This window comes from Typopeltis vanoorti, chromosome 17 (assembly GCF_054136105.1).
Source record: "Typopeltis vanoorti isolate ZY-2024b chromosome 17, IOZ_Tvanoo_1.0, whole genome shotgun sequence".
NCBI lineage: Eukaryota > Metazoa > Arthropoda > Arachnida > Uropygi > Thelyphonidae > Typopeltis > Typopeltis vanoorti.
In genome coordinates this window covers 14,078,300-14,100,906 of record NC_143565.1, presented here as the reverse complement: position 1 = coordinate 14,100,906, position 22,607 = coordinate 14,078,300, and the positions used below count along the sequence as shown (strand labels likewise).

Sequence of the window (22,607 nt, the reverse complement as noted above, 5' to 3'; positions counted from 1 at the left end):
TCATTCGTTGCAACTTAAATATCAACATGACTTGCAATATAGAAAGATCACATTCTGCAGAAAGATATACATTCTTATCATCAATGGCTCTCATTATTTTATTACTAAATCTAACAGGGTTCCTTTTTCATAAATTTATGTAGAGGTTCATCTTCATAAAATCACATTTATCTTCCTAATTCTGTAAACAAAGTCTTACTAATTTTCCAAAATTTGAACCTCTAGTAAAGACAGGTAAATTTTGAACCTCTAGTGAAGACAGGTTGCTTTTTCATAAAGTTATGAAGAGGTTCATCTTCATAAATGCACACTTATCTTCCCAATTCTGTAAACAAAGTCTTACTAATTTTCCAAATTTTGAACCTCTAGTGAAGACAGGCAAATTTGGCCTATAGTTTATTTCATTTTGCTATTGCCCTTCTGTCATACTCGTTCTCGATTGAATACTTGGGATCACTATCAATCAGAAGGCTGAAGGATAGAGATTTGTTTTCCAGAAATCTTCAAAAGTAAATTAGGTCTGAAGCAATGCTGCCTACTCCACCTAAGGAACAAAAGAGTTAGAGGATTTATTTATTTTTGCTACCCATATGCAAAGATATAATTTTACTCTCTTTCCATTACTTCAGGATCTTTAACTTATTTCACAGAACAAACCGATCATTGACAGAGTTGGTCATACTCCCTCAAAACAGGACAGAAATCTCATCTAACTCCTTCTTCTTTGAAATCTAGACTATTTAGTATTTTAAAAAATCAGCTGATGCCTTTTTGTTCCTGTATAGGGAGTTGGCAAGGCTGTTTTAGTCCTATCTAACTTTTTGGAGTGGGCAGTTCAATCTCCACTGGTAGCCAATTAAAGATAGCTGGCCCAAGGCTATAACTAATTAATTGGTACGCAGCGAAGAAGGCGGGTAACACGTGCCGCAATCTCGTGGTCCCTAACCATAACACACTATTTTTAATGTCTAAAAATAATGTAGGTTCGACGGCCGATTTTCTTGAGTTTACGAAAACCCAAGTTTCTGGAAGAAAAAACCCGCTTGCCCGTGGCAGAGATCGACTAACTCGGGAACCGGTCGAAAAAAAGGCTTAGAAAATGTTCATCTAGTTGTCAACTAGATTTGAAAACCAAGTCTTTCTTCGTGCAGTCCTGCGTCTTATGGTGCAAACGCCACTTCTACTGAGCTACTTCTTTCACTTCCATTTCCTGAATCTTTTCTTTTTCCCCTAGTATAAAAAGTCACTTCTTCCAAATGAAACAGTAAGGTAATCAGTAATTAGCTCCGCTATGTCGTCTACATCTCTTACTGGACCATTTTCTACATCCAAAATGGTATTTTACAATCACGTCTAATCTGACAAATCCCATAATGAAAGAACACCTTGGGAGATTTTTTTTTTTTTTTTTGCTTTCAATGTTTTCTTCTTTCATAGTCTGTTCTAATTTCCCATTCATTGCCAAACGGAGAGAGAGAGAGAGAGAGAGAGAGAGAGAGAGAGAGAGAGAGTAAGAGAGAGAGAGAGAGAGAGAGAGAGAGAAGAAGAAGAAAATGAGTAACCTAATTTATCTTCATTTTAAAAATAACTTATGAATGGTCTTCATGTCCTAGATCGGATTCAAGTTTCAGTCTTGTCAACCAAAGGGCATCTTCACTACCAAGGCTTCCTCGACACTGTCATCCCTTGCAAAAGACATTCACTAATAACCTTGCTCAGGCTCAGAGCAAGATTCGAACCCCATCCCCTTGGTTCAACAACGAAACACTGTCCACTCGACCAACCTACATATATTATATATTGGAGTAATAGAAATGAAAGTGTATTACTTTCGTTTTGTCTTAGAAAATACATTTTATCCTGTACGATTTAAGAATTAGTTTTGCAATAAATTTTCCTATCGCAATTAATAGACGGCGTTAAATGATGAGAATTTTGCAGCTCTTGGTTACTAAGCATGTAACATTAGGTATTAAATGTATAATAACAATCAGCGTTAAGTTGTGCGTATAACGTATATGTGCTTGGTGTATTTTTCATTGTAAGTAGAAAAGCAAATATAAGTTACTTATCAGTAGCATTACTTAAATGCATCTGTTCGTTACTACTCGTGTTAACTTCTCGATAAATTAGCTCTTTCGCGTACTATTCCTGATTTGATGTATCCTTCTTAACATCCAAGCTCTTCTTTTAAAGGACGGGGGGAGATTAAATAGGCCTTGCTCGATTAACTTATCAGTAGCATTACCGAAACGCATTTCGGAAGTACTGATATCTTAAAGAATTGATTTGTCCATTAGATCCAGCTTTAATTTCTCGATAAAATAGAAGAGCTTGTTCAGAAGGGTGCACTCTTCTCCACAAGCTCTTTGAAAGTGATAATAATAATTATTATTATTACTAGGTGAAAGGGCTTATTGTATAGGTCTTGGATCTTTACTGAACGTATACTGTCGCTTCTTACCATGTTGCTTAAAGATGGGTATTAAAAAAAATAAAGTCGGTTCGAGATTAAGTGGTACTAAGCTGGCTGAATATATGTTGGATTCGTCCAATTTTTTTGTGAATTATTATTCTTGCCTGTTTATTCTTCGCAGTCAGAAAATAACTGCCATCATGTTTGTATCTATTTATGCCATCATTCAACGTGGGCTTTTGGTCATCATTTTAACTCTTTATTGCAGTTAATTTTTATATGCAGAAACTATTATTTAAGCATTGGCTATTTCAGCTTGCTTTGCGCGGGCTTTTACTGTTATCTCCCGGTATGCCACCGTCATGTCATTTCGTAATGAGCCTGCGAACCTTTTCTTATAGAGGCATCCAACGTTATTTATTTAATGAAAAATGGGAAATCGTAACCTTTATTTATTTATTAATAATACAGTGAAGTACTGTATTAACATCTCAAAAAAAAAAAAAAAAAAGCGGATAGCATCAGTATTAATAGGATTTCTGATTGTTTTCTTGCTATGAACAGTTGCTTAAAATGTGGTCTGACTGTGTAAAACCTGGCTTCAGGCATGATCGTATATGCATTGTGTGCTAGCGCTTATTCTCAACTATCCACTTCAACAATACATTCTAGGTTATCACCTACATGCTGATTTTTAAATAAAAGTGTATTTTTATATATATAATTAAAGTGTTCAAAACCGGTTTGGCAAATTTTGATGTACCCAGTGAAAGTAAATATATATTGTTGATATTCAGGGGCCTTATAGTGTTCATAGCCTTTGATTAGATAGGAGAAGTGGAATATAGATGTTTTTATCTTCCTTGAAAAGCATAATGTAATCAGTTCTTAGTATCACAGCTGGGTTGCAGTGTATTGGGGGGGGTATACTATTCCTTCAGAACTTTAAAGCAGAAAAAATTGTATTAAAATGTTGATATACAAATTCCTAGGCACACTAACCCTTCCTTGTTTAGAAAATTTCAGATGTACTGTTGATTTTTATTCACTTTCTACAGAAAATAGCTTGAACACTCCTTCACTAAAGAATTACTGCTGTTTCTGTATGATTGCCTTTTCAGAGAGTATGCTTATCGTGCTGCCTTTTGCTTGCTTTCTCAGAATAATAATATTGGCAACTTAAAAATGGCATTGGTAGCTGAATCATTGTAGGACAAAAACTATTTTGCTTTTCTGTGGGAAAAGTTTTGATCACATCTCATTCAAGTATTACAAAGATTCCCAATTTATTATTATTCAGAATCCCCATGGAATCATGAGACTCATTATGGGAGATTCACTTTAAACATCACAAAGGCTATTGTATCATTTCTTAAACTTGTAATGTCTGCATTCTCATCATCCTCTCAGGCAATGTTTTCCATGCATCTACCACTCTCATAAAAAAATAAATAAATAAAAAATTAACTTTTCTTATGCACTACTTCCTTGTCTTTCAGTTCCCTCCCTTTCTTTTTGAGCCATTTGAAAAATATCCCAGATCTCCATCTGATGAATACTTTCTGAATAACTTAAACGTCTTGATCATATTATTTTTTGTCTTCTGTCTACCAAATACTATAATTTACATGCCTTCATAGCCAATATATCATAACTTGGATATCATATTCAGAACTGTGATATATCATTCCCAAGATATTGAAAGTTTATTTTTCACTTGGTCAGACTATAATAAATTTAATTTAATCCTTTATCCAAGTGAGTGCAAACAAAGTTTGCGCCTGAAAGTATCTTCAGGACTGGGATAAAGTGGTGCAACTCCTTGCAAAGGTGGAGCAAGCTACCAACACTCCTATCTCAGTATCTGCCATAATGCAAAACACATCTGCCTTGATATCTCCACTTGAGCCTGGCTCCCACTGAAGAGACCTCAATAAAGGTTGAAACTGGTCTGGGTAGTGGCCCTTCCCTTAATGCATAACATTATACATATCCGCAAGGAGATGTGTTTTGCATTTATGGGAGATAGAGATAGGAGTGTTGGTAGCTTGCTCCACCTTTGCAAGGAGTTGCCCGGTGTTGTACCACTTTACCCCAGTCCTGAAGATACTATCCAAGTGTGTGCAAACTTTGTTTGCACACACTTGGATAAAGGATTAAACTAAATTTATTATTATTCCCAAGATAATTTTTGTCACCAACCTTCATGCTCTCTCTCTAAAGTTCTTTTTATTCTCTTCAAATCTGGTACTAGATCTGAGCACAGCAGTTCAGTATCTCTACAAAACAATTTTCCTCTCAGTATTATTATTATCAGATCACGGTGAAGTCACTCATCATGGATATTCACTCTGTCTCTCTTTCATTTCATACAACATCTTAAATGCAATCACTGTCTCCACACCCAGTACTCTCAGGTAATGTATTCCAATCACCTATTGTATTGCAAGATGCCTCCCAATTGACTTCACTCATCTTTGTGATACAGATCCTTGCACTCCAGATTTCGATTCATCATCATCACCTCAAGAATCCCTTGCTTCCTCCAATTTCCTTTGGTTATAGTTCCAGCAGTCCTTTCTATATCATAATTTATTCTTAAATAGTTCATAAATCTAAAATCATGTGTACACACACACACACACACACACACATAGTTCTATTATTATTATTATTATTATTTAGGCCTCCACGGAGTCAAAAGACTCATCGCGGGAAGTCCTTCCTAGGAAACACAGTCTATCAACACTCATCATTGGAGGTACCTCCTAGGAAACACAAAGTCTATCATACCACTCCTTAAACTCATTGACCGTTCTCGCTCTCACCAATCTGTCAGACAATGCATTCCATGGTTCAACCACCCTCCATACAGGGAAACCACTCCTCACCCTCTTGCTCACAGTTTCTAATCATAAATTCCAGGGATGGCCCCTTGTCATCAATCCTTCCCACTGTTCAACCAAGCAAAAGAACTTCCCAGTGTCAACCCTGTAACCACCTCTCAACAGTTTAAAAGTCTCAATCATATCACCTCTCTTTCTATCTACCAAATTCTGCAGTCTACATTCCCTCAGCCGATCCTCATATCTAGCATTGTACAATCCTGAAGCCATCTTTATTGTCTCCCTTTGTACCCTTTCCACAGTTAATTTATCCCCTTCAAATTCTGGGGACCAAATCTGAGAACAATAGTCTAAATGTGGGCTGATCAGGGCCTTATGCAACGGAATGATAACTCTTTTAAGTCTGCAAGTCAGCATCCTTCTCATTATTGCAACAATCCTCTGTGTTACCTTCACCATGTTCCTTGAATTTCAGGTTTCTATCAATCATCAACCTCAGATCTCTTGTCTCCCCTACCTCCTCCAATAGAGTATACAGTGTCCCATTGATGTGTCTCAAACCTGTAGACATTACATTTTGATCCATTAAACTGACACACCCCCATTCATTTGCCCATCTGTCTAGCTTATTCAAATCCTCTTGCAGGGCTACTATATCTGCACTATTACTAATAACCCTTCCCAGCTTCACATCATCTGCAAACAACTGAATATCCCCTTGCAATCCACTGACAATGTCATTGATATGAAACATATAGGTCCCAGTACTGAGTCCTGTGGGACCCCCACTTGTAACCCTCTGCCTCCTTGAAACTGCCCCACCATATACAACTCTCTGATACCTATCAGACAACCAATCCTGAATCCAGTTGACCAACCTGATATCCAAACCCATGTGCTGCAACTTAAATATCATCTTGTCATGTGGCACCCTGTCAAATGCCTTCGCTAAATCCGAGAAAATGGCAGTATATGCCTTTCCCTCATCTACTACTCTTGTAACTATTATAAAAGGCTAGCATATTACTAAAACAAGAGCACCCCTTCACAAATCCATATTGACTCTCACAAATAACATTACCCTCATCTGCCCAATGCTGTATACGGTCCCTAACTAATTTCTCCAAGATCTTAACAACTACTGATGACACACAAACTGGCCTATAATTAGACACTTCTAGTCTGCTACCGTCCTCATGCAACGGCACTATCTTACCTTCCTTCCATTCCCTGGGTACCTTTCCCATAGCCAGACTTTCATTGAAAAGCCAGGTCAAAGGAGTTGTCAGTTCTTTAGCACATTCTCTCAAAACTCATGGTGAAATACCATCCAGTCCCACAGCTTTACTGACATCCAGAGTACTCAGTATTTGGAACACACTCTCCTCTTGCACCTCTAACCTGCCCTATTCCTCTAGTATTAAAATTTACTCCTCCAGGGTGAAATATTGCAATAAAGTGTTCATTGAACAATTCCACTATGTCCTCTGCATCAGTCACTCTATTCCTATTTTTATCCCACAATGTCATTCTTCCACAATCATTTCTCCTCCTATTGGCCACATAGCTAAAAAATTCCCTACGATTTTCTTTGGATCTTAGGGCCAATCTCTTCTCATATTCCAGTTTCACCTTCTTTACCATACTAGTCACTCTCCTGGCCTGTGTCTTATATTCTTCATCCATCTGCTCTTCACCTATCTCCTTATATCTCTTCCATAGCCTCTTTTTCACATGCAGTTCCTGTTTAATATTGTTTGTCATCAACTTTACACCAAATTGTGTTCTTTTCTTCACTTGTGGAATACAGCTTACTATTGCTGCTAACAAATATTCCTTCACAATTTCCCAAGCACTAATGATATCCCAGCCTTCCAATTCCTTACTCCATGAAACTTCCCCAAGTTGATGTCTAAGACTATTATAAACACCTGCCTTATAATTCCACATACGTTCCTGTCTCCTTGATACTCCTGCATGTCTAGCTTAATCATTCCAGATAATTTTTTTTTCATTTTAAAATGAATTGTATTTCTAATATGAAAAATTCAAAATTTTTTCTAATAAAAGGTTTTACTTCTTTGTGATGATATTCTAGTTTTCCAAATCTCAGTTAATTTTTTTTTTATTACAAAGTGATAGTAGACACTAAGATTGACATGAATTCGCATCGCCTTGCTTCATGAAAGTATATTTTCATAATTAAAATTTCAGTAGAAGTAATAATGATAAACAATAAATAAAAAATCAAATACATAAAACATAAAATGGAATTAAATACATTTTTTTCATGTCAGCATGAACATGATAATTTCCATGTTTCACATGAGGTTTGTATGTGGTATGGCAAGTGTGCTGACCCAAGTCAGGAACTTCTGTTTCCCATATATCATCCCTCACAAAATGCTCTAGATGCTCCTAATCTTGCGTCACATCATTGAAGGTTCATTGACAAGTTCTGTCTATTGAAAGTAACAGTAAATTTAAAATTTTGTATATTTAATATGTTTAATTTAAGTTCAGCACTTTTAAATGTTAAAATAGATACAAAAGGATATCATTCTAGTTGGAGGAATTGCCAGCTAGACCCACTAGGTGGTGGTGGATGACCTTCAGTGCTAACCGCCACCTTACTTATTGGAGGTCAGAAGTAGCCAGTGCCAAAGAACAAGGTTGTTCCAGCTTTTATTCCTCCCCCCTCCCATACAATGCAAATTATACCATTTAGTGACATGCTACACATATATTAGAGAGGATATATTATATATGTAGAGCAGATGTGGCTGAGCAGTTAAGGCGATGGACGTGAAATCCATTGGGGCAGAGGCATAATGAGGCTATGGCCAATGCGGCCCCGGTCATAGGCGTTAATTTTACATAGGTGCAAAAATTTAGATTTTTAAAGGTTTTTTTTTTTTTTTTTTTTTTTTTTTTTTTAAGAATGGCACAATTTTCTTATCTGGCCATAAGTGCCAAAATTCCTCACGATGTCTCTGCATTGGGGTCTCCCCACATAGGTTCCAATCTTGTCAGCTGCGGAAATTCTTTTGCCTCCTGATTAAACGAGTGTGTTAGCGTATCCGCTCTCCAGCCAAAAGGCTGCAGGTTCAAATCCCACCTTGGGCATGGATGTTTGTGATTATCTGTGGAAATACTAGTGGTGATAGATGGTGTTGGTGTAGTTGCAGTTAGTTGTAGTTGGTGGAATGAGTGGTGGAGACAGAGTTGTAGAGTAGGCACCCTCCCTTGATGAGTCTTTGGACTCTGAGATGTCACGTAATAATAATAATAATAAATAAAAAACATTATTATTATTATTACAGGCAACTCCAAGGAGTCCTGAGACTCATCGAGGGAGGCCCTAAACATCATCTCAAGCACTATCCAACATTTGCACAGTATCTGTCATACTTTGCTTTGAACTCATTCACAGTCATGGCACTCACAACAGACTGGCAACCTATTCCACTCATTCACTACTCTCCAAGCAAAAAACCTGGTTCTGACTGTTATTCAATTTCCATGGATGGCTCCTGGTTCTCCCATCAACAAACCTATTCTGAAAAATTTCCTCTGAATTAATCTTGTAAAAACCTCTCAGTAATTTGAATGTCTCAATCATATCACCCCTTTTCTGCATATCAATCAATTTCTGTAACTCACAAATCTTCAACCTGATCTTATAAGGATCATTCCATATACCAGATATGGCAGTAAAATGATTTCCCCAAGCTTACCACCAGATATTACATGGGTCTGTTGAATCTGATGATAATGCATTAGATGGCCTCTCAATCAGCTGGCACATATTCCTGCTGTTACATATGCTCTGCACTTAAGGCCATGTTAATGTAAGGAGATTGGTCCATTTGTATGAGTAATATGTTCAAGCGGCAGTCTCTTCTTACATATCCCTACTCTCAAACTATTTTGAAACATAACCATGAAAATGTAAGTACAACAAACAGGGTCTCTGCAATAAAAATAAAAAAAAAACCTCCCTCAAAAACTACAACTCAAACAAAAATTATAAGGTATACAAAATAGCCTAACTAAAAAATGTTAACACCAAAAACCTTCAAAAAAATCTTTTACATCCACTTAACTACAGATGAATTACATAATCTGTTACAGACATTACCTAGATCCTTTATTTTACCTTTATTTTATTTTACATTACCTACGAGGGGTGTTCAGAAAAAGACTGAACTTTTTAAATAACTTGCCAACCAGCACAGAGAGTGTGCTGAGGCTACTGACACCTAGTGGCAGGTTTTCACAACAAACTGCCATTTGCTTTGTTCTGCTATGAGCATTAGTTGTCAAGTTACATCTGAAGTGAGTATGTGCATGAGCTGTTCATTGGATTAGTGACAATGAAAGAGCTTGAAGAACAATGTGTGTGTGAAATTTTGTTGCAAACTTGGTAAAAATTTTACAGAGACATTTCAATTGATTAACCAAGCATATGAGGAGGACTGTATGAGCCGAATGCGGTGCTATGAGTGCTTTAACCACCTTACCGGCCATTATGGATCAAATACGCATCCTCATACGTTTCGTATCCATCATATATTTCAATGTAATATCAATGGTATTACAATATTAATATGCACTTCGCATCCATGGTAACCTAGACGTATATATACGTCTTGTCTGGTAGCATGGTTAAGCATTTTAAAAAGGGCAGAACATCAGTCGGTGAAGATCCCAGGCCTGGACAACCTTCCACATCAACAGATGATGATCACGTCGAGAGAGAGATTGTGCTGTGATTCGTGTAAATCGCTGCTTAACTGTCCGTGAAGTTGCTGACAAAGTGGGCATCAGCATAGGATCTTGCCATCATTTGACTGAAAAACTTCAGATGCATCGTGTCAGTGCAAAATTCATGCCATGTTTGTTGACTGACAGTCAGAAAAAGAACTATGTTGAAATCAGTCGGACCTGCTTGACAATGCAAATGGAAAAAGCAGACCTTTTCCTGTTTCCCAAACTTAAAACCACTTTGAAAGGACGTCATTTCCGAACCATAGAGGAGATTCAGGAGAATCCGATGAGAATTGTGCACTATCACAGAAAGTGTGTTCCAGGAAGCTTTCCAGCATTCCAGCTTAAAATGTTGTAAAATGAGCGATAAAGTCTTAATAGCAAAAGTTCGGTCTTTTTTTGAATGTGCTTTGTATTTTTGATAGCAAATTGCAGCTACAGTAGCCACAGCCCTCCTTAATGTCCAAATTACTCTGTTTCTTTTCACTACAAGGGTGGCATCCATGCCTTTTGTCATATCCAGTATTGCTTGCCAAATTTAGAATCTCCTGCTTTTGACCTCCTTGGCTTCGAATTTCCTCCCATATTCAAAGATGCTCATATTTGCTTTCCATATTCTAAAAGCCACTCTGATCTCTTCAGCTTCTTATCCCTAAAGCTTAACATTCTGCAATCAGGTTACTGTATTCCTATTATCAAGCATCAAAGAGATGATTGTTGCAAGCAGTGATCTAATGCTCAAATACCTGATAATGCTCTTCCAGTACCCATGATAATTTCTTAGCCAGTTCTTACAGGTATACTGTAAAGGTCACCTTTCCTCTTAGTAACTCAGACCATGATCTCATGCAACTTTCCTCTCCCACAGAGCCCTTTCCCCAGCTACTTCCAACGTTATGCCCTTTGTAACTTAAAGGGTGCCAAGTGGTATAACCTCTGGAACTTTAATCAGCCATCTTTCTGATTAATGGCAGTGATTATAGAAATCATTCTTGCTGCCATCAAGGCCCACTTGATCAAAAATATCAGCAAACTTTACAATCCATGGTTTAACAGCAGACAGATAAACTAAGGGAATTCAAGAAAAAAAAAAAATAATAATTCAGCATACCAAAGGTGGCCTGATAAGAACTCCAGCTGCAAACTCAGCCTACAATGAAGCATGCAATACATAATAAAAACGACAATCAGGAAATCCAAATCTGACTTTGAAATAGCAACAGAGGACAGCAGAAATTGTCCTCTGTCCAAATGCCAGTTAGATCTTGAGGTCTCTTGCAGAGGTCATTGGATGCAACTTCTGTTCATCTTTGCATCCACCTCTATCTCATCCAGATGGTATTGGGTTACAGCTCCTAAAGATAAGTTACTTCCTCCTGGCTTCATTCTTCTCCTCTAACTCTTACATAGATGACCATGATAAATCACATTCTATCATACTAGAAACAGTGCACCATGTCTCCTGTGGTAGGCACAGATGCAAAAAAATAAAAAATGAAATTTAAAAATACACACACACATACACAGACATCTACCCTATAATATAAAATGATAAGCCTTTTTCTGTAACGTTTTTGTGTCACTTTTTTTGTCAAGTTATTTGAAACGTTTTGAAACTAGGGCTACCCTGAGTGTCGAGTCTTCAAAATTCAAGTCATCAGAATTCAAGGAGAACCGCTTATGCTGTTTTGTCTCTGTACTCTTTTATACTTAGCATTTATCCCAATACATGAATATATCCAGTCAGTTCCAAAACAGGGAAATAAAAGTTAGCTCTCAAACTACTAACCTATCCTTCTCACCTCAATCCTCCAGAATAATGGAAATCAATGATAGTTATCATCAAGAGATCTTCAGTTAATTAGTGACCATCTATATGGATTCTTCACTACTTGACACATGCCATGGATAGGTTTGGAAAAATGTGGTGCTGCTGCTCTTAACACATCCAAAATATCTGATCCTGTTTGGTATTGGGGCCTGCTCAGAATTGCCATCCTTTTTCTACCCTACATCGTGTTTACCAGAGTAGCCGGCTTTCTATCTTTGAGCTTCTGTATCAGTGCAGAAGTGGCTCAGGATTCTGTTCTGTCACCTGCCCTCTTTGTTCTATATATAAATTGTGTCATTGAACAGTAATCCTATCCTGATGAGTTGATGATGATAATGGTGATATACAGTTGTTTGCAGATGATGCAAAGTTGGAGAGTTATGAGAAGTAGAGCAGATATTGTAGCTTTACAAGAGGACCTAATAGACTGTCTGAATGGGGAAGTGTGTGGACATATCAGTTTAATGTTACAAAGTGCAAGGTTTTAAAATTTGGGAAGCAAAGATGGGATGTAGAGTAGAGGATTGGTGGGATATTTTGGAGGAGGTGGAGAAGATGAAGGATTTAGGGATTGTGGTGGATAGAGACTTGAAATTTCATAAACACTTTGCTAAAATTGTGAGGATGACACAGCAGATTATGGGAATTGATGCAGAAAACACTCACATCTAGAAGTAAGGATGTTTTGATTCCATTGTACAGGACTTAGATCAGGCTGTATATGGATTACTCTACACAGACTTGGTCACCAGGTTTTCAAAAGGATGATGAGATGTTGGAGAGGATCCATAGACGATTGACTAAGTTGGTTTCTGGTCTCTGGAATGTGGAATATGAGGACAGATTGAGATAATGCAAATTACAGAACCTAGTGGATAGAAGGAAGAAGGATAGACATGATTGAGACATAAAGTTGGTGTTGGGTAATTACCAGATTAGTGTGGATGAGATTTTTCATAGAATATCAGGAGACAGGAAGAGAACGAGAGGCCATCCCTGGAAGATGTATAAGGTTAGTGTGAGCAGCAAGGTGAGGAGTAGATGTTTTGCATGGAGAGTAATGGATGATTGGAATGCATTGCCTGAGAGTGTGTGTGCAGCAACAGTGAATGCATTTAAATCGAGGTACAATGAGATGTTCATGTAAGAGTGGGACCTCCCACAATGAATCTCTTGACTTCATGGAGGTCTGTTGATGATAATAAAATATAATCTTTATGTGGCATATTAAAACTGTCTTTCCATAATAATAGCTGGCCTGGTTGGCCAAGTGGTTAGTGTACCCTCTCTCCAGCCAAAAGACTGCAGGTTTGAATCCCGCCATGGGCATGGATGTTTGTGATTTTCTGTGAAAATATTAGTGATGGTGGGCAGTAGATGGCATTGGTGTAGATGATGATTGTCGTTGGAGAATTGGGTGGAGACATAGTTGTGGAGTAGGTGTCCTCCCTCGATGAGTCTTTGGACTCCCTGGAGGTGTCACGTAGTAATAATAATAATAATAATAATAATAATGCAGGGACTGCTAGTTGTGATAATAGTGATAATTGTATCCTTGATAGTAAGCAACACAAAGTTTTTGGGTGATTTGTAGGCTTTTAATAAGTTATATTTCTATAGGGCTCTGACAGTTTTGATTTTGGAGGGTTTATAGTCTGATGCATTTCTTTATTAAATGGGACCTCTGTTCCACTTTTATAAAGGTGTCTTTGATGGTGAAAAGTTCTTATTGAAGTAGTTGGTGCCAATTTTTCATGACATGACATATAAGAGCATGACTGACCATACATGTCATGCAAGCTTGGTTAGTCAGGTCACTAACCATGCCTTTGAACATCTTGTACAGGATTAAATGGAAAATATATACTATGCTTCATGGCAGCAAATACACCCTTGAAAGATCTTGTGTAGAATCAGTAGCAGATTTTTTAAAAACCACTGAAATCTAAATAAAATGGTTGTGTGAACCTTCCCAAGAATTCTGAAACTGTAATTTTTAGACCTTCCTCACAACAGCCAAGGCTAGCTATCAGCACCCCATAGAGGGCACTCCTCTTCAGCCTTTAGGCTTATAAGTTGAACTTCTTCCACTTATTGTTTTTGTTTTGTGTATGTTATAAGTTTTATACTTATACATACTTAATAATTTTTATACTGTATCCCAGCTGATGTCTCTGTAGCAGGGACATATTGGAACTTTTATACCTATGTTTAATTATTTTATTATGCAGTTTTTGTTCCATTAAACCTCAAGATGAGTTTTGCCATACTTCTGTGAGTGTAATGCTCTAGCTAATTTTTCACTAAATTTGGAGAGATGTCATTTTTAGAAAGTATTCTTTATTCTTATATAACATAAATTGGCATTGAAATTTACAACCAGGGATGATTGGTTAAAATATATCAGCAAGTTGTGAAGAAGGGAAGTGACAGGTGTTGTTTCACAAGATTCTTGTTGAAAGTTTTTCCACTTGGTTAAAAATTAAATTAAAGATGCCAAGAAATTATATTCTTGTTTGTCCTTTATCCAAGTGAAAGCAAACAAAGTTTGTGTGTGAAATATCTTCACAAATAAGCTACTTGTATATAGAGGCTAATGACCTCACATCAATTGTCTTGGTATCCCATAATGCAAAGCACACATCTTTTGGAGAGTGTATTATGCATTATGGAAAAGCCTCAACCCAGACTGGTTTTGACCTTTATTGAGGTCTCATCAGTGGGATCCAGATCCACACCACGTTTGAAGTGATGTTGAAGTCATATATTTCCCATATATAAATAGTGAGAAGGTGTAACACCTTATTGTTAATATACTGTGGATTAGAGCTAGTTGTTGAAAGTTTTTCCACTTGGTGATGAGACCTCAGTAAAGGTTGAAACGGGTCTGGGTAATGGTCCTTACCTTAATTCATAATGGTCCTTAATTAATTCAACCCCAAAACAGTATGAAATATTAAGGCAGTTAATGTGAAGTCATTAGCCACTATATACAAATAGCCTAGTTGTGAAAATAATATTTATTATTATTATTATTAAACAAGACCTCATGGAGTCAAAGACTCATCTGGGAGGTCCTATTATGCGAACTCGCAAAAAAATTCGCATGCAAACTTTGTTTGCTTATACTTAGATAAAGGATTAAAGAAGAATATAATTTCTTGGCATCTTTAATTTAATCCACAAAGTCCTGTTCTGGAGCTGCTGTTTGTGTAGTTCATATGTAGACAACATAATCTGTGGTTTAAAGAAACATATTTAATTGTTTGCAGATAATGTAAAACTGGAAAAGATAATATGATAATAGATGATAACGTTGATATGGTGAATCACTTAAATGATTTGAAGAGGTTAGTTCATTTGGCTGATGAGGTGATATCAGTTGAATGTTGTATAAAGTTTTGCACTGTGGACAAAGGAAATGGAATATAGTATAGTGCTATTAGCATATAAGTGTGTCCCAGGAATTGGAATAAGTGAGGGATCTATGTGTTATGATGAATAAATATCTGAAGTTTCAAGGGACTTGTTACATCAGCATGAATCTGATTCATGGAAATTATATTATTTCCATCAGCATGGAAATAATAGCATTTTTTTTTTTTTTAAATTATGTAAAAACAAATGTATCCTTGTGTCAGTATTAGCATGAATAGTCCAAATGAGATAACATTTTGGGTGATCTGAGAGACTACGTGAAAATTATGGAAAAGTCTGCTGGGTAATGATGAGCTAGAAAAATGCCTGAGGTTTATATTTTTATAATTGCTGACACATGTACAGAAAAATGGAATTTATTTAATTCCAATGCATTTCACTCCATGTTAGAAGGTCATCATTATGGAGAGAAGAGAAAATTACCAGTTAACAGCATCCAAAACATGAATCAAAAGCCATAGTCATAGCATGCACTTACTTATTCATGCTTCGGTCAAGAGTTCAAAACGAAACAATGGATAGTTTTTGTAATTCGATCTACAAGATTACAGAATATTTGTTGTTACAAAATAAAAATAAATTATGAACAATTAATTGCTATAATTTCCAAAGCTTTCAGATGGGCATGCATTCAGAGTGGTTAAGAATCAGATGATGGCATAAAATTTCAAGAAACAGACAATCAAATTTAAATCTACTGGAATAAAGAATCTTAGTTTAATTCCAAACAGCTCTGTGCCTATTGTCAGCAGTAAGCATTGCCATTTATCAAATGCTAAGAATTTGATATAGTTCTGAAGCTCTTGGATGCTAATCTCAACAGAATGGTCAGTCTGTCCAAAATAATGAAGTTAACATGAACAGAACACTTTGATAGAGAGAGAGTGAGATACGGTGATTTATTTTATGGTAGAAAAGCAGACTTTCTGAGTTGGTTGGAAGGCATATAGTTATGCTTGCAAAGAACCATGCTATTTATTCTGGTGTTTCTGTAAGGATGGGGTATTATTATTATATGGACACCTCCATAGAGGCCTTAGATTCATTGCAGGAGACCCAATCTATCCACACGATCTATCATACCTCTCCTTGAATCCATTACCAGGCAGTGCATTCACAACTTACTCTACCAACCCAGTCTACTCATTCATAACTCTCCAAGCAAAAAATTTAGTTCTTCACATCCCCTACTAACCACATCTTAATTCACCTTCTAGGGATGACCCCTTGTTCTGGTCCCCCTGGACAAGTGATGAAGCATTTCCCCTACATCTATCCTATAAAACTCTTTAAGCAGCTTAAATGTTTCTATCATATCCCCTCTTTTTCTCATATCAACCAACTTCTGCACTCCACACATCCTCAATCTGGCCTCATAGAAAACATTCCAAGCATGGAAAGTAGTCTTTTTACATAAGATTGTTTCGTTTGGGATGATATCTAGATGATTTTTGGATGGAGGTTTTGTTATATCTGTTAATAATCAAAGTGATTTTTTTTTTTAAATTCTTCCAACAGAACAGAAGGGAATCATAGATTGTGTGAGCAGCTCTGTGTATAAGAGTTTTGATACCTGTCTTCTCTGATGTATCATTAATACTCTTATACATGGTGGTATTGTCATATCCCCACGTGCCCTCGAGGGTACAGAGGTCTGACATATGTCAGTTTACGGGTGGAGGCTAACCCTGTGAGAATGGCCAGTCCTCAGCAGAGTGCCAACAGCATCGGATGATTGATCTCCCCAACTACTAACCATGCTCAGACTTGCTTAACTTTTTGCGTGAGCCATTAGTAACGGTACCAATCGACCAACCTTTATTGGCATACATGATGGTATAGTCACCTTAAACAGAATGGGATAGGAAAGATTAGCAAAACTATTTGATGCCAAGATGGAAAAATGACTCGGAGGAAGATCAAGAGCTGTGTGGATTGATGCAGTTCGGAAGTGCTCTAGAAGACAGAAATATGAGGTCCTACAATATTGGAGTGCTGACAAGAGATAGATTAATTTGAAGGAAAACTGTTGACAGGAGATTAGTAAAAATCTAAACTAAATTGTATAGGATTGTGATAGTATCTTATATACTCCTTGAGAGTACATATCATGAAATTGATGTTTCTGCTGCTGTTGATAATCCCACTCAGTGCCTTTTTTTTAGTATTTTGTGTTCAACAGTTAATGAAACAGTATAGTTAGAGATTGTCCAGAAAATCTACTAGCCTTAGACCTTTTTTTCATAATCAGCATGCACACAACCTTCTTTGGACTGAAGCGAGGAGTTATTTATTTTCCCCCTGTAACTATTTGACTTAGATAAATTATAATTAATATTTGAGTTTAACAGCTCCTCAAAAGATGAATGTTAGTATTATTTAATTTTTTTATTTTTAGAATTTTATACTGATTTCATTTTTGCACTTTTTTTTTTTTTTAGAACCACAGATGCTTATAGGACCTAACTGGATATCTGTTGACTGAAATAACTGAGTCTGGAATTGGAAATTGAATCCTGTGTATAACAAAGTTTTAAGAAAATAATATGCAACAAGCATAGATTTATGTGACTCAGCAAACGTTAACATCTCTTTCTTAAGACTTTTGCAATATCTCATCAGTTTTAAATGCATTGTCTTATACAGTGTTATACTTGCACATGGAAGCACAAAACCAGCAACTTGGCACATCTATCATTTTCGACATACCATCTTTATACAGTATATCATTTAATTCAGCATCATCTGTAATTCAGCCTATATACAACAGTTCTTGTGTAATGAAGAGTAATCAGCAATCAACTCCATGTAACGTTACAAAGAGATATGTTTCCATTCTTCCCTCAGACAGTGTCTCACACGAACATTCTTACAGTTATCAAAATGTGTTTGCATCTGCTTCCTCTGATACTCCTAGTTCCTCTTTGGAATCAACTTCAGACTGTGCAAAAAGAAAACATACTGCAAAAATGTGTGCTAAAAACTATTCGCTTCGAAAAACACCTGTTCATTCATCATTTCAATCACCAGCACTTAGTCTGCTGAAGAATAATGCCGTTTCATCAAATTTTTCATCTCAGAATAAATCTTTACATGCATGTGCAAAATCCACTTCATATGTAATGGTTTTGCCATCAACTCCCAATACCATTATATGCCCTTCTATTAATAACTGTACAATTTTGCCTGCATCATCTGCATTAATGTCAACTATAAGTGCCAAATCCAATAGTATCTTAGCCATTCCAGATCATACTGCCCCAAATATATCCCCAAAATCAGACAATACTACTGCTTTACATATGACACCTAAAAAATTAGAGGACTGTGCAGAATCAACCATATTACCTGTTGTAGAAAAAGGTACAGAATTGGAATTAATATCAAGTAAAGAGCCATGTCTTGAAATGGTTGTAAGTGTTGATCCCTCGCTTATTTTAGAAGACTATGAAGAGCCAGCAGAAAGTGATGTCTACATTCTTGGCCATCCAGATATTTAAGTAATTATTACTGAATATCTGGTTCTACATGTTAAATAAGTATTTTATTTGTAAATAAAAGCAAACTATGGTAGGAAATCAAAGTTTGCAGTTCAGCTTATTTTTGTATCCCTTATTTTTTAAATGCTAAATGCTTCTGTAATCACATATGTATTTGTAAAAATCATAAATAGTATTCATTCTACTTGTTTTCATTGAATTATTAAACTGATTAATAGAATCTGAATTGCCAAAGATGAATCTTTAGCACACTAGATCAGCATTTTATTACTATTGTTTTTACAGTTATTCTGTAGTTCAGAGGATTTCTTTTTTTGTCTTGAGAATAAAAAGTATTATTATTATTATTCAGGCCTCCATGGAGTCAAGAGACTCATTGCAGGAGGTCCTTCCTAGGAAACACAAAGTCTATCATACCACTCCTTTAACTCATTGACTGGTCTTGCTCTCACCACTCTATCAGGCAATGCATTCCACCACCCTCCATGTAAAGAAACTACTCCCCACCCTCTTGCTCACAGCTTCCTTTCATACTTTCCAGGGATGGCCCTTTGTCATTGCTCCTTCCCACTGCTCCACCAAGTGAAAGAACTTCCCAGTGTCCACCCTGTAACTGTCTCACAGTTTAAAATCACCTCTCCTCCTTCTATCCACCAAACTCTGCAGTTCACATTCCCTCAGCCAATCTTCATAATTAACATTGTACAGTCCTGAAACCATCTTTGTTATCTGCCTCTGCATCCTTTCCACAGTTAATTTATCCCCTTCAAATCCTGGGGACCAAATTTGAAAACAGTAGTCTAAGTGTGGTCTGATCAGGGTCTTATACAATGGAATGATAACTCTTCTATCTCTGCAGGTCAGCATCCTCAGTATTACAGCAATTCTCTGGGTTATCTTCACCACATTTGCAATATGCCCCCTGAATTTCAGTTTTCTATCGATCATCACTCCCAGATCTCTTGTCTTCCCTACTTCCTCCAGTACAGCTCCTCCAATCGAGTATGCATCCTCGATGTATCCCAAACTTCGAGAGTTTATATTTGCTGCATTAAACCGACATCTCCCCCATTCATTTGCCCATCTGTCTAGTTTATTCAAATCCTTTTGCAGGGCCACCACATCTTTTCCATTACTAATAACTCTTCCCAGCTTCACATCATCTGCAATCTGTATTCTCAAGAAGAACTATGTACTTAGTACTTAAAAAAAAGTTAATCTTGTTAGCATCTATCACCAAAATGTTATATTGTTGTTGTTATTGTTATTATTATTGTTATTATTATTACAGTCCTCAGGAGTCAAAGACTCATCAAAAGAGGCCATATGTCACCCATACCTAAAAATTTAATTTATGAGAAAATACTTTCTTTTTTGGCAAATTATCTCCATGCTGCTTAGACATCATAGGAAAAGATTAGAAACACTTGTATAATCCTATTCTGCTTTCCATTTACTCTAATTTTGTCTTATTTCAATATTTTGTTTTCTTCTCCATTCATTTTTGCAACGTTTCTTATTTCTCTCTCTCTCTCTCTCTGTAACTGAATGAGTAAAATGAGATAGATCAAGAATTCACCTCCCATTTGTTGTTTCTTTCCTTTCTGTATAATTGTTCTTCTTCGTCATAAGTGCTTTTCTATACTTAAAGCATGGATTTAATTTTCACTATTGATCATCATCTTCTATGCTGTTATTTGTCATTTATTAGAGATAAATCTTTCTCTTTAGTGTGATTTTTACTGGTGTGATGTGACATAGACTATAAAGTCTGTCTATTCTTTGTAAAGTGAGATATTAAATGTTAATATATCATTTTGATAGCAGTAAGTTTTAGCAATCACATTATCAACTGATAAATAACACTGAATTTTATTGGATTTTTATGCATATAATCTATTTATGTAATCTAATCAGAAATGAGCTTTATGTGTTAAACATGAATTGTAACTCGAAAAGCATATGACAGTTATTCATATTATACAAAAGGCCAATTTCTATTCCACTTTGCTCTACAGCAGGATAGAAATATTTTTCTAAATAGCCTTTTGAAGTTTATTTTTTAATCTCATGCTATAATGGTATTTATAAATAAGTTTATATTTAAAACGTCATATATTATTGTCACCATTATTTTTGTAAACCACCAGAATGTCCAAAAGAAAAGGAAAGAAAGAAAGATGCACATTGTGGAATAACATGTAATATTGAAATAATTAATGCATTTCATTGTTGTTAAATAAATTTAGTGGCATAACTGTAATACTGAGAGACCTCTCAGTCAAGATTTAAGAACCGAAGTTGGCTTGATGATAGCTCAAATGATATACTGATGAATCTTCTCTGAGGAGAAGGTTAAAAATCAGTTATGCCATTGAGCCATATTTATTCTTTTAAAGACGTGAGTATATAAATATATGTTTAGTTACATATCATAACATATTAGTTTTACAGCTTTAAGATTAGTTCTGTATTTTAATTTTTATCTAGAATATAAGTTTACAGTGTCCACAGAAGTCACAACTCAGCTGTATACAAGTTCTCTGTAATTTTGTTGAATGCTTAAAACAATAAGCATTAGTATTTTGTTCAGCATCCAGTGACCATCCAATCTTTTAAGAATGCCATTCATTTTAGTTTCGAAGTGAATGATTCATTAGATATAACTGTTAAGAGCTTGCAAAAAGCACATAGTGATTGAATTTACTCATCGTCACGTTGAAAAACAATGTTATCGGCATTGTTTCAATTCTGTTTTCAAGCTTCACCATCATGTTATGATTTTATGCCATTCTACTGTTACCTTTGCATTTAACTCATCTGTGCTTGTGCGATTTTCCATTTGTTGAATGGATTGTTTAAGAAATATGCTTGTTGGATTTTGTTTATATGAGATGTGTTAAATTCTGCACTAACTAAAAAGATGAAAATTTCTTCATCTTTGTTTTCAAAATACATGTGGTGTGGATGAAAAAAAAAAAATTACTAGTCATGTTATTGTTGAAATGTGAGATATTTTACAAAGTTGCTGTTTTTATATTTGGTGTTACTTGTTAAGATTTTTGTTATTTTTGTGCTAAATTTCCTACTGTAAAGCTCCTTTTATTTGTTAGATTAACATTTAGTGAACAGTAATGGCAAGACACAACTGTAATTCCAGTTATGAGGATTGCTGTTATTTATTACTTCACTGAAATAGTTTATATTTGTGTAGATTTATGTGTTTAAGTTTTAGTTGAAAATGCATGATATCTTTAAGAAATATGCCAGTGAGATGCTTATTGCTCCAGTAATGCCAGTGTGCATTCCAGTTTTCAGATGAAGTTTTTAGTGTTAAAAAAGTATTTGTGAAGAATTAAAAGTTTCAATTATGTATTGTTGCATTTACTTAATTTAAGGCTAATTTATGTTTCTGTACTGTCTAGTCAAGCTGCAGCAAAACATGTTAATACATGTTTTTATTTTCTTCAGATTTTCTGTTTTAATATAATGAATGAAGTATACCATAAATTTGCCTGTATATTTGGAAAAAAAAATTGTTTAGAAGCAGCCTCATATGATTTTTATACCCTGTGGCATGGAGTAAGAAGAAAGGTATTCAAATCCGTAGCGAGATTATAAAAATTAATATTATGTGTATATATATACGCACACACACACACACACACACACACTTTTCTGTTCTGTTCAGTATGGCAGAATGAAACAGTAATCAGACCATGGAAAAGAGGCAAAGAAATCCTGGAGGTCATCCTACTTAGCACCATTGTAGTGCCATTGGATTCTAGACAGACGACTGCTTGTAG

General features: G+C 35.9%; 1 protein-coding gene across 1 annotated transcript; it reads left to right on the top strand.

The window, feature by feature from the left end:
• The first annotated feature begins 1,964 nt into the window (after positions 1-1,964).
• Positions 1,965-22,174, top strand: LOC150097171 (uncharacterized). Its single transcript, XM_090407109.1, has 2 exons — positions 1,965-2,041; positions 17,743-22,174. Exon 2 carries the CDS (start codon positions 17,962-17,964, stop codon positions 18,799-18,801), a length of 840 nt encoding a protein of 279 aa, XP_090263235.1. The 5' UTR covers positions 1,965-2,041; positions 17,743-17,961; the 3' UTR covers positions 18,802-22,174.
• The last annotated feature ends 433 nt before the right edge of the window (positions 22,175-22,607 follow it).

Bases quoted from the DNA above. Each gene is read 5' to 3' on its own strand.
- LOC150097171 (XM_090407109.1), top strand. From the start codon at position 17,962: ATGGAAGCACAAAACCAGCAACTTGGCACATCTATCATTTTCGACATA.